Below are 11,617 nucleotides of genomic sequence, written 5' to 3'. Positions count from 1 at the left end.
CAGTAGATAAATATTTTACATTTGGATTTAACTCATGAGTTTACCTATTGCAAAAAATTCTGAAGCTGTTAAAAATAAAAGCACTTCCTTTTTGTAGTGACATACACTAGAAAACAAATGCCCGTTGTACATACTTATTTTTTAAAAAAGCACCCGGAGCTGTGGGATATGATTTACATCCCATGAGTGAGTGGACCAGATAACTCATGAGGGTCTTCTGAATAAATCATGGCAGATAATACAAACGGGACATAGTTCCAACATTGCAGATCCTCATGCATTTTTTTTTATACCATGTTAGTTAATTAAAATAAAAATTAGATGTAAATATAGTACTTAAGTACAAACTCTAGGAAAAGCATAAATGTTTTCAGTGATCTTACTTTAAACTTTTATCCATTCAAAGTAGTATCCATCCACAAGTATTATATCACTCTCATTCAATATTTAATGGAAATGACAGACAAGTGTATAATGTGTAATTTTTTACGTTTTAGTAATATGAACATGAATGATAAGAATATGGTGATGCTTAGGTGTTCTATGCTTACAGTTAATGACTTTCATTACTGTTTATCTGTAGAACTTAAATTGTAAATTAATTATGCTTCATACAATATCAGGAATAATAATACTTGAACATCAATCTTGAATTTATGTAGGAAAACAAGATCAGGGTTATTTGTTCAAATTATTCAATCCTATCCAGTTCTGTGTTTAGAAAAGTTGGATCATAGACTCCCTCGATTTTCCAACACCAATCCATTTAACTAAAAGAAAACAAAGACAAATTTCAGTCACTGTCCAATGTTTGTGTAACAAAATAAGTCAATTCTGCTTCTTCACTATTAGAAGACCTTGTACATATTTGTAAAAGGAAATGTCCTGAAAAGTAGATACTGATGGATTTAATGCTTAAATGTATATCTGATATTTAATTGCTATAAAATCTTATCAAGTAACTTCCCTGCATTGCTATTCCTGAAAACTCACTTGGAACTGCCACATGATTTTCAATAAATCTGATGTAGTTTTGAGCCTTTGGTGGGAGATCATCCCATGTCCGAGCATTGGAAATGCTGCACTTCCAGCCTGGAAGTGTCTCATACTCAACATGAACTTGGTTTAGGATTTCCTGGTTTGCTGAAGGAATGAATAAACCACAATAGTGAAGCAATAATAATATTCTGACAGGTTATGCTATCAGAGCGTGAGGTACAACAAATTATACATGATAATTAAAATAACTTGGTCGAAACTATTAAGTCAAAATACCTGAGAACAGCAGGAAATGATAATGTAATAGTGTTATATGATTCCAACTGGTCCACATACTGCACTTCAAAATGTAAAAGAAGAATAAAAGGATATAGCATATACAGCTGATGGTACATTTTTGTGAGGTCATGCAGTTTTAGATCAAACAAAAGCAAATACAGCAGATGCTGGAAATCTGAAATGAAATCAGAAAATGCTAGAAATACTCAGCAGCTCAGGTATGATCTGTGAAGAAAGAAACAGTGTTGACATTTCAGGCTGTTGACCTTTCCTCAGAACTGGCAAAGGTTAGGAGATGTATCAGGTTTTAAACAAATACAGAAGCAGGGAAAGGGAATAGAGGAAAGAACAAAGGGGATAGGGTGGAAGGCAGATGTGATTGAATAGCAAAAGGGATGATGTTGTAAGGCAAAAGGGAGTGGTAATGGGACAGGTGAAGAAACAATAGGTTGATTGAAAGGAGCTGTAAATGACAACATCAATACCAACAGCTGCTGTCCAGAAAATGGGAGCTGCGGTTATAATCTGAAATTGACAAACTCAGTGCTGAATCTACAAGGCTGTATAGTGTCTAATAGACACTGTTCCTTGAGTTTCTGTTGTACGGCAAAGGGACATGGCTGGGTTAAGTGAGTGAGCAAAAATTTGGCAGATGGAGAATAATGTGGGAAAGTGTGAACTTGTTCACTTTGGCCGGAAGAACAGAAAAGCAGTATACTATTTAAATGGAGAGAGATGGCAGCACTAAGTGGTACTGGGGAATCTGGGTATCCTGGTACATAAATCACAAAAGGGTAGCATGTAGGTACAACAAGTAATTAGGAAGGCAAATGGAGTGTTAGCATTTATTGCAAGGGGAATATAAAAGTAAGGAAGTTTTACTGCAGCTATACAAAGTCTTAGTAAGACCATGGCCAGGGTTTTATGGTCCCGCTGCAGTGTCTGTACCTGGGCGGATGCAGCGAGCCATTTAAATCTCCATTCAGTTCGGCGGGATGGTAATATCCTGCCCGGTGGGAAGGGCTGTAAAATCCTGGCCCGAATCTAGAGCACCGTGTACAGTTTTGGTCTCCTTATTTGAAAAAGGATATAATTGCACTAGATGCAGTTCAGAGAAGGTTCACTGGACTCATTCCTGAGATGAAGGGCTTATCATATGAATAAAGTTTGAACAGGTTGGGCCTATACCCATTGGATTTTAGAAGAATGAGAAATGGTCTTATTGAAACATACAGTATCGTTTGTCTATAAATCCGAAACCGAACATATCCAAAAACTGCACTTCTTTCGAACCTCATTGACCTTTAGTGCAGGAAGTCTAGTTGTTTGGCTGCACCGTTTACCTTGCAATGTTTATGGTGAACATGTCAATAAGAAACTTATTACAGGTATCCTGTATTTATTATTCAGTGATATATCTTACTTATCTAGCCACTTTATTTACAATAACCTAAGCCTAGTATAAAGTAATGCAAGTTTATATGCAGTATATGAAAACCAAAATTATCTGAAATCAGAAATTCGATTGAGCTCAAGGGTTTTGGATAAAGGATACCCGATCTGTGTAAGATCCTGAGGGGACTTGATAGAGTGGATACCGGGAGGATGTTTCCTCTTATGGGGGAGAATAGAACGAGGAAACATAGTTAAAGAATAAGAGATCGCCCTTTAAGATGCAGATGAGGAGAATTTTTTTTCTCTTAGAGGGTCATTAGTTCTCTTAATTCTCTTCCCCAGAAAGGAGTGGAGGCTGGGTCATTAAATTTATTCAATGCAAAGTTAGACAGATTTTTGACAGACAAGGGAGTCAAGGGTTATGGGGGCAGACAGGAAAGTGGCTTTGAGACCACAGCCAGATCAGCCACGACCTTACCAAATGGCAGAGCAGGTTCAAAGGAGTGAATGGTCTACTCCTAAGTCCTATATAGTCCTATTTCATTAGCGTAAGAAACCAAGTGGTCTGAAAGCTCAGGGTCACACAGTAAAATAGAAATGGGTAAAAGGGTAGCTGTTGCATTTCCTGTGTTTGCACGGGAAGGTGCCATGTGAAGTTGGGGGTGGGGGTGGTGGTGGGGTTAATTAGTGGTATTTAAAGAGTGGATTAGGACATGGCAAATGGAACAGTGCCTTCAGAATGTTGAAAGGGGATAAGAGATGATTTGCTTAGTGGTGGCATTAATGCTAGAAGTTGATTTGTTGAATCTGGAGGCTGGTGGGGTGAGAGGTGAAAACAAGGGAAACCCTATCATGGTTGAGAAAGGGCTCAGAAGTGAGCAGGAGTTTGGGAAATGGGATGGACATGGTGAAGGGCCCTGTCAACTAGGCGAACAGGAATCTTCGATTGAGAAAGATATATCGGAAACACTGGTATAGAAGGTTGCATTGTCAGAACAGATGTGATGGAAACGGAGAAACTGGGGAACGGCAGAGAGCCCTTACAGGAAGTGGGGTGGAACAAATGTACTAAAACTAGCTGAGAGAGTCAGTGGGCTTACAGTAGATCTTAGACAACAGCCTATCCTCAGAAATGAAGATGGAGAAATTGAGGAAGGGAAGAGAAGTGTCAAAATGGACCACGTGAATGAGATTTTCACCTTTTGGGTGAAAGCGGGAAGTGGCAACAATACAGTCATTTATGTACCAGAAAAAGAAGTGAGAGGGGGAACCTATGTAGGACTGGAACAAAGAATAGTCAAATCAGGGCCCATACAAGTTGCTATAACAAGTTCCTATATTAGCACCTTTTATTTCAAGGAAGTGAGTTGAGTCAAAATGAGAATTTGTTCAATGTAAGAACAAGTTCAGTCAAACGGAGAAGGGCTGTGGCAGATGAGCACTTGTTGGGCCTCTGTTCACAGAAGAGTGGAGGGCCCTCAGGACATCCTGACAGGGGATAGAAGTGCAGAGGGACTGTATGTCCATAGTGAATAGGAGACGGTTAGGGCCCAACAAATCGGAAACTGTTAAGATAGAAGAGGTCATCGGAAGAGTTGTAGATGTAGGCGGGAAGAGATTGGACAAGGTGAGACCAGAGTCCATATTAGAATTGGTTTTGAAACTCATTCATATTAAACTAGGTGCCTCAATTGACAGCTTGCCAGTTGAAGACAACAAATATTGGGTCCCTTGCTTCAGAAGGAACCTGTGGTGGCAACAAAGCAGTAACATTGGGTTTGGGATTTTGCTAGGATAACAAGCTATCCCCACATGCAAGGCATTATTGGCTCCACCCATGTAGCCTTGGGTGCTCCATAAAAATAACCCAGAAAACATGAAGGAGGGCTTTCATTGGCAGCTGGTATGCAATATCAGGAATTGTATCATGGAGATCTGCACTTGATTGCTAGCCAATTGGCATGATGCTTTTAGCCTGAGCCAGTCCTCAATCCCCCTCAATTCCATCCAGACTATTGGGGTGCGAGGCTGGTTGCTTCAGGACAAGGGTTATAACTTGAAAAAGAGGCTCATGATACCAGATAGGAGCATGAGCAGAAACCCGGAGCAGAGACATACCTCTACCAGAGCTCTGATTGAACCAACCATTTGGCAATCTGAAACATATTCCTCCACTTGATGTTCACATACATATCACTGATGAATGCTTTGATTGAACATCGCGTTCTCCCACTCCTGCCATATTAACATTCCTTCCTATTTTCAGACTCATTTCTTCCAGCCTCCAGATGAATGGTGTCATTTTGAACACAAGCATGGGTGTTTCTATCACATCACATGGCATGCTCAATACAAACCAATTCAAAGAAACTGCAAAATATGGAACTGGTTCCAAATGGCTCATTTTTCAGTAATGAACAAACCAAAAGTCACCTTCATGTAAATCTTTAGTGCCTGTTTTAGGTGCCCTTTTACCTAACTTAGTGCTGATATGAGGCGTTATCTTAGTGGCTGCAACACGGATCAACAGCTGCTCTTCATTCACTGAGAGCACTTGAAATGGCTGTGGATGAGTTCAGGCTGAGGGGACACATCTGCAGACTGCAGCATCTCAACTACAGCTTGGGCAATCCGACCCAGCTGCCTTTCTGACACTAATGCAAGCACTGAGCAGCTGACAGGAGAGCAGATGTGCTGTCATCCTGGGAGAGGACAGCATTTGCCATACATGGGACTATGCCTCAGCATTCAATTGTTCTTCATAAGTGTTGGAATGATGTGTTGGTTTGATATCCTGTCTGTTCATTCATGCTTAGCAAGCTGAAGATTTTGGTAACTAGAGCCTGAAAGGCAACTGTCTGAACATCCATCAAAGCCATCATAGCTATCACCACAGGCTCCACAACTAATGGCTATGCTGTGCATGTTAGGTGACCATATGCTTCATGACTGATTGCATTGATTTGATGCCTTGGGCAATGAGACCACTCAAACTAGTGATGCAACAATGTGAAAGGCTACCTTTCAGGCAGTTCAGTGCATCAAGCAGTTGGTGCTGCATAGCCATCAGTTTTCTTTTATAGGCTAGGCCCTGATGGTCTTTATCTGTGCTCTCTCCAACAGATGTGCTTTTTCCATCTGATAAACTGGTTTCTAGGCTGTCCTTGCCTCTTGCCTTTATTGCTCCGCTGGTGTTCGGTAATCTCCCATGCAGACCCCTGTGACTTTCTAAAGTATGCTGATTCCTGACCTAATGCTTGAAAAGAATAAGATTGAATGACAGTGCATCTTTGAGAGGACCGTCCTCCTATTTCTATGATCCAGCTGGGCCCTTGACTTGAGATGAGACTGGAAAGAGGAGACTGTGACAGGGATAGCAGATAGTGGTGACAGTTAACAGAAACAGATGAGTGGCAGCACAAACCACCAATAGTTTGCCACGTTGAGTGTGAGAGGAAAACAGGTCAGCAAGAAAAGGAATAGAAGAAAAGGTGGCCAAATTCATGTGCCCTGGCACCAGACACGCTTCTGACCTGCCTTTTGCCCAGTCCATCAATGGAGGCTTTCTACGTTAGGGACAGCACTTGGATTGACGGTAACTCTCCCTCAATACATATTTGCTCTCTCCTATTATGTGCATGGTTATACTGTAACAAAGAGTTTGTAAGAATATGGGCTTTTGAAGGTGTTTTGAGTCCTCATGGATTTGCAAGATTTAAGTGATTCCAAGCTTCCATTAGAACTGCTATTCCAGAGAATTCCACAGGTTTCAGATTGTAGGTGCTGCGTATGTCTTGTGGGCAGGATCTTCCGCACCAGCCCGCCACCAGGATCTTCCAGTCCCGCCGCGAGTTAACAGACTTTAAGGAAGCCAGTGTCCAGTGGCGTACCACAGGGATCTGTGCTGGTTCACCTATTATTCGTCACTTGTATAAACGACATAGATGACTATGTGGCGGGGGGGGGGGGAGGATTAGTAAATTTGCAGATGACACAAAGATTGGCCGGGCGGTTAACAGTGAGGTTGAGTGTCTTGGGCTACAGGAAGATATAGACAAGATGGTCAAATGGGCAGATAAGTGGCAGATGGAATTTAACCCTGAAAAGTGTGAGGTGATACACTTTGGAAGGAGTAATTTGACAAGTATTTAATGAACAGCATGACACTAGGAAGTTCTGAAGAACAAAGGGACCTTGGCCTGTGTGTCCATAGATCTCTGAAGGCAGAGGGACATGTTAGTGGGGTGGTGAAAAAGGCATATGGGACACTTGCCTTTATCAATCGAGGCATAGATTACAAAAGTAGGGAGGTCATGTTGGAGTTGTATAGAACCTTGGTGAGGCCACAGCTGGAGTACTGTGTGCAGTTCTGGTCACCACATTATAGGATGGATGTGATTGCACTGGAGGGGGTGCAGAAGAGATTCACCAGGATGTTGCCTGGGATGAAACATTTAAGTTATGAAGAGAGGTTGGATAGACTTGGGTTGTTTTCGTTGGAGCAGAGAAGACTGAGGGGCGACCTGATCGAGGTGTACAAGATTATGAGGGGCATGGTCAGGTTGGGTAGGGAGCAGCTGTTCCCCTTAGTTGAAGGGTCAGTCACGAGGGGACATAAACTCAAGGTGAGGGGCAGGAGGTTTGATGGGGGGGGTGGTGGGGTTGTGAGGAAAAACGTTTTTACCCAGAGGGTGGTGATGGTCTGGAATGCACTGCCTGGGAGGGGGGTGCAGGAGGGTTACCTCACATCCTTTAAAAAGTACCTGGATGAGCACTTGGCACGTCATGACATTCAAGGCTATGGCCCAAGTGCTGGTAAATGGGATTAGGTAGGTAGGTCAGGTGTTTTTCACGTGTTGGTGCAGACTTGATGGGCTGAAGGGCCTCTTCTGCACTGAGAGATTGTGTGATTCTATGACTTCTGGCTGGGGCGCTGCCTCGTCTGTGATGGGGCTGGAAAATCCCAGGCACAATGTGTATGGCAGGTTTGCACTTGTTCTTGCTTTAGAGACTAAGGAAAAGAACAGGGGAGGCTCTGAACTGTCTCAGTTTTGTATTTTATCTGGTTCTTGTCTGTGGGAAAGTAACAATTTTGAGCTATTGAAATATAACCAATTAAATTCCTTCTGCTAATTTTCAGTATTAAGCTTTGTTAGGCCATACTTCATTATATGATTGCCTGTGTATAGTTTTATTCAGCTAGTATAGCTTTAATGATTTGGTCTTATACCTTTATTACTGTTGCTGAAACTATTACTGAATCAGGGACAGGGATACAAAAAAAAAATGTCAGGAAGCTAGCAGTGATGAGGAAATTAATGCTACTGAAGGGTGACAAATCCCCAGAATCAGAAGGATTCCATTCCAAGGTTTTAAAAGTGGGCGAGAACATGTTCGATGCCTTGACTAAAATCTTACAAAGCTCTCATGATTCAGGAACCGTTCCATAGTTTAGAAAATTGTGCGCTATTTAAGAAAGGTGACAGAAAGAAACCAGAGATTTATAGATCATAGAATCATTGGAAGTTTACAGCTCAGAAAGAGGCCACTTGGCCCATCATGTCTGCGCCAGCCAAAAAACGAGCCACCCAGCTTAATCCTACTTCCCAGCATTTCGCCCATAGCCCTGCAGGTTACGGCACCTGAGGTATACATTCAGGCACCATTTAAATGAGTTGAGGGTTTCTGCTTCTACTACCCCTTCAGGCAGTGAGTAAAGGCGACCACAACCCTCTGGGTGAAAACGTTTTCCTCATCTCCCCTCTAATCTTTCTACCAATCACTTTAAATCTATGTCCCCTAGTCACTGACCTTTGCTAAAGCAAATAGGCCCTTCACAATTTTGTGCATCTCAATCAAATCGCTCCCCAGTCTCTACTGTTTGAAAGAGGACAACCCCAGCTTATCCAATCTTTCTTCATAGCTGCAATTTTCCAGTACTGGCAACATTCTTGTAAATCTCCTTTGTATCCTCTCTAATGCAATTACATCCTTTCTGTAAAAATGAGGTGACCAGAACTGCACACAGTACTCAAGTTGTGGCCTAACTAGTGTTTTCTTTGGTTCCAGCATACCCTCCCTGCTCTTCTGTGCCTTTTCAAATAAATAAAATGATTCCATATGCCTTCTTAACCACCTCATCAATCTATCCTGCTACCTTCAGGGATCTGTGGACATTCACTCCAAGGTCCCTCATTTCCACCACATTTCTCAGTATCCTCCCATTTATCGAGTAATCCTTTGCCTTATTTGGCCTCACCAAATGCATCATCTCACACTTCTCTGGGTCAAATCCATTTATCACTTTTCTGCCCACCTGATCAGTCCACTGATATCTTCCTGCAGTCTACAGCTATCCTCCTCGGTATCAGCCTGCGCAGCCAATTTTTGTGTCACCTGCAAACTTCTTGTTCTGTCCCCCCACACCTACTTCCAAATCATTTATATCACAAAAAGCAGGGGGCCTAATACTAAGTCCTGTGGAACTCCACTGGAGACAGCCATCCAGTCACAAAAACATCCAACAATTACCCTTTGTTTTGTATCCAGCTTGTTACATTCCCCTGGATCCCATGGGCTTTTATTTTTTTTTTAAACCAGTCTGTTATGTGCGACCTTGTCAAAAGCCTTGCTAAAATCCATGCAGACCACATCAACTGCACTACCCTTGTCAATCCTCCTTATTACTTCATCAAAAAATTCAGATTAGTCAGACATGACCTTCCCTTACCAAATCCATGCTGACTGTGCTTGATTAAGCCATGCCTTTCTAAGTGACAGTTTATCCTGTCCCTCAGAATTGATTCCAGTAATTTGCCCACTACTGAGGTCAGACTGACTAGCTTGTAATTATTTGGTCTATCCCTCACCCCCATTTTAAACAAAGATACAACATTTAGCAGGCCTCTAATTCTCTGGCACCTCACCTATATCCACTGAGGATCGGAGGTCTGCTAGTGTTAATCAGTTAGCCTAACATCTGATGTTGGGAAATTGCTAGAGTATATAATTGAGGATAGCGCATATGTTTACCTTGAAAATATTCAGCTGATCAGCCAGAGCCAACATAGCTTTGTCAAGGGTAAGTCAAGCCTGATGAACTTGACTGAATTTTCGGAAGAGGTGGACAGAAGAATGTCTATATATTTTATTCATGTGGACCTCCAGAAGACATTCGAGAGGGTCCCTCTGATATACTGTTAGCTAAAACTGAAGCTCATGGAATTGAAGGTAAATTATTGACCTGGTTAGGAAATTGGCTGAGTGGCAGGAGACAGAGAATCGGAATAATATGCCGGTACTCCAATTGGCAGCAAGTGACTAGTGGTGTCCTGCAAGGATCTGTTTCAGGGCCTCAGCTATTCACTACATTCATTAACAACTTAGATGATGGGATAGAAAGCCACATATTCAACTGTGCCAATAACACAAAGATAGGTAGTATTGTAAGCAATGTAAATGGAAGCATAATTTACCAATATCTCTGTAATTTTATGTGAGTGGGCAAAACACTGACAAATGGATTTAAATGTTGGTAAATTAGGTCATCCACTTTGGACCTAAAGATACATAGAAGAGGATGCATTCTAAATGGTGAAAAACTAGGAACAGTGGAGGTCCATAGAAACTTAGTGGTTCAGATACATAGATCATTAAAATGTCATGATTAGGTACAGAAAATATTTTTAAAAAGAAAACAAATGGAGTGCTGTCCTTTATATCTAGAGGAATAGAATACGAGGGGATAAAAGTCATGTTCAGCTATAGAAAGCTTGGTTAGACCACACATGGAGTATTCAGAGCAGTTCTGGACACCGCACCTTAGAAAGTATACATCGTCCTTGGGAGGATGTGCAGCATAGATTTACCAGAATGATACCTGGATACCAAAGTTCAGTTCTGAAGATAGGTTAAACAAACCATGGTTGCATTTCCTGGAATTTGGAACATTAAGGATTGACTTCAAAGTTTTCAAGACATTGAGGGGAATAGATAGGGTAGATTGAGAGAAACCATTTTCACAAGTTGGTGAGTCTAGGGACAGAATTCTACCAGGTGGCAGATTGGGAGGGGGCAGCAGTAAAATAGAATGGCTTCCCAACGCAGTCCAGGTGCTGGGGCATTTTCCCTAGTGGTGGCATCTGAAGTGGAGCAGCTGCTTACTCCAAGGAAACAGGCAGCCAATTTGTCTATTTAAAGGCCATTTTAAGGCCCATTTTATGGAGTTACAGGCAATTTGCCAACCGTGGGATGATGCCCAGATGCGTGGGGAGGCCACCAGCTTAACGGAGGTGGCTTCCCTGTGGCAGCCCAGGTCCAACAGAGCCCGAGGCTCCATGGCCCAAAAAGATTGCTGTGGGCAGAGAAGGTAGCCCCTGCGGCCCCAAGGATTTCTCTGGCGAGGTTTCGCCTTCCAACCTAAACCTGCTAAATTTTTCATTTCCTTTTGACTTACCTGGCAGAGGCTCAATGTCTCCTGCAGGCATCAGCAATGACCATCTCTCCTGGCTCTCTGATTGGGCTGGCAGCATGGAGAGTTTGCCAGCTGTCCTGAACTGGACAATGGGGCCACAGTTGGACACCGAGGAAAAAAAAAAATTCAGCAAACTTGTCTCGCTGCTGGCAAGAGTAGGCCTGTGACCCCCATTTCACCTAACAGAGATCCCAAAGCCTGCAGCAAAATTCAGCCTTAGGGCAAGGGGGCATAGTCAAAAAAATTAGAGTCAGATCTTTTAGTGCAATTTGGAACCACTTCTTCATGCAAATGGTGGTAGAAGTTTGGAATTCTCTTCCACAAATGACAACTGATGCTGGATCAATTATTAATTTTAAAACTGAGATTGATAGATTTTTCTTATCCAAAGGTATTAAGGGATATGGGGAAAAGGCAGGGACATGGACTTCAGTCACAGATCAACCATAATCTCGCTGAATGGCAGAACAG

The 11,617-nt window shown here is 42.2% G+C and overlaps 1 protein-coding gene across 1 annotated transcript in view; it reads right to left on the bottom strand.

Annotated features, from left to right (window-relative positions):
• Nucleotides 1-470: 470 nt before the first annotated feature.
• Nucleotides 471-11,617, bottom strand: part of adss1 (adenylosuccinate synthase 1) — a 65,877-nt gene continuing 54,730 nt past the window's right edge. The window contains exons 12-13 of the mRNA XM_078562501.1: nucleotides 994-1,143; nucleotides 471-770 (exon numbers count right to left, since the gene is read on the bottom strand). Of these exons, the coding sequence (XP_078418627.1) occupies nucleotides 718-770; nucleotides 994-1,143 (203 nt within the window). The 3' untranslated portion in view covers nucleotides 471-717. The remainder of the gene's footprint in view (nucleotides 771-993; nucleotides 1,144-11,617) is intronic.

Source organism: Cetorhinus maximus, chromosome 18 (genome assembly GCF_964194155.1).
Source record: "Cetorhinus maximus chromosome 18, sCetMax3.hap1.1, whole genome shotgun sequence".
Lineage (NCBI taxonomy): Eukaryota > Metazoa > Chordata > Chondrichthyes > Lamniformes > Cetorhinidae > Cetorhinus > Cetorhinus maximus.
The sequence above is the reverse complement of the archived record's forward strand: the minus strand, read 5'-3'. Positions and strand labels throughout refer to the sequence as shown.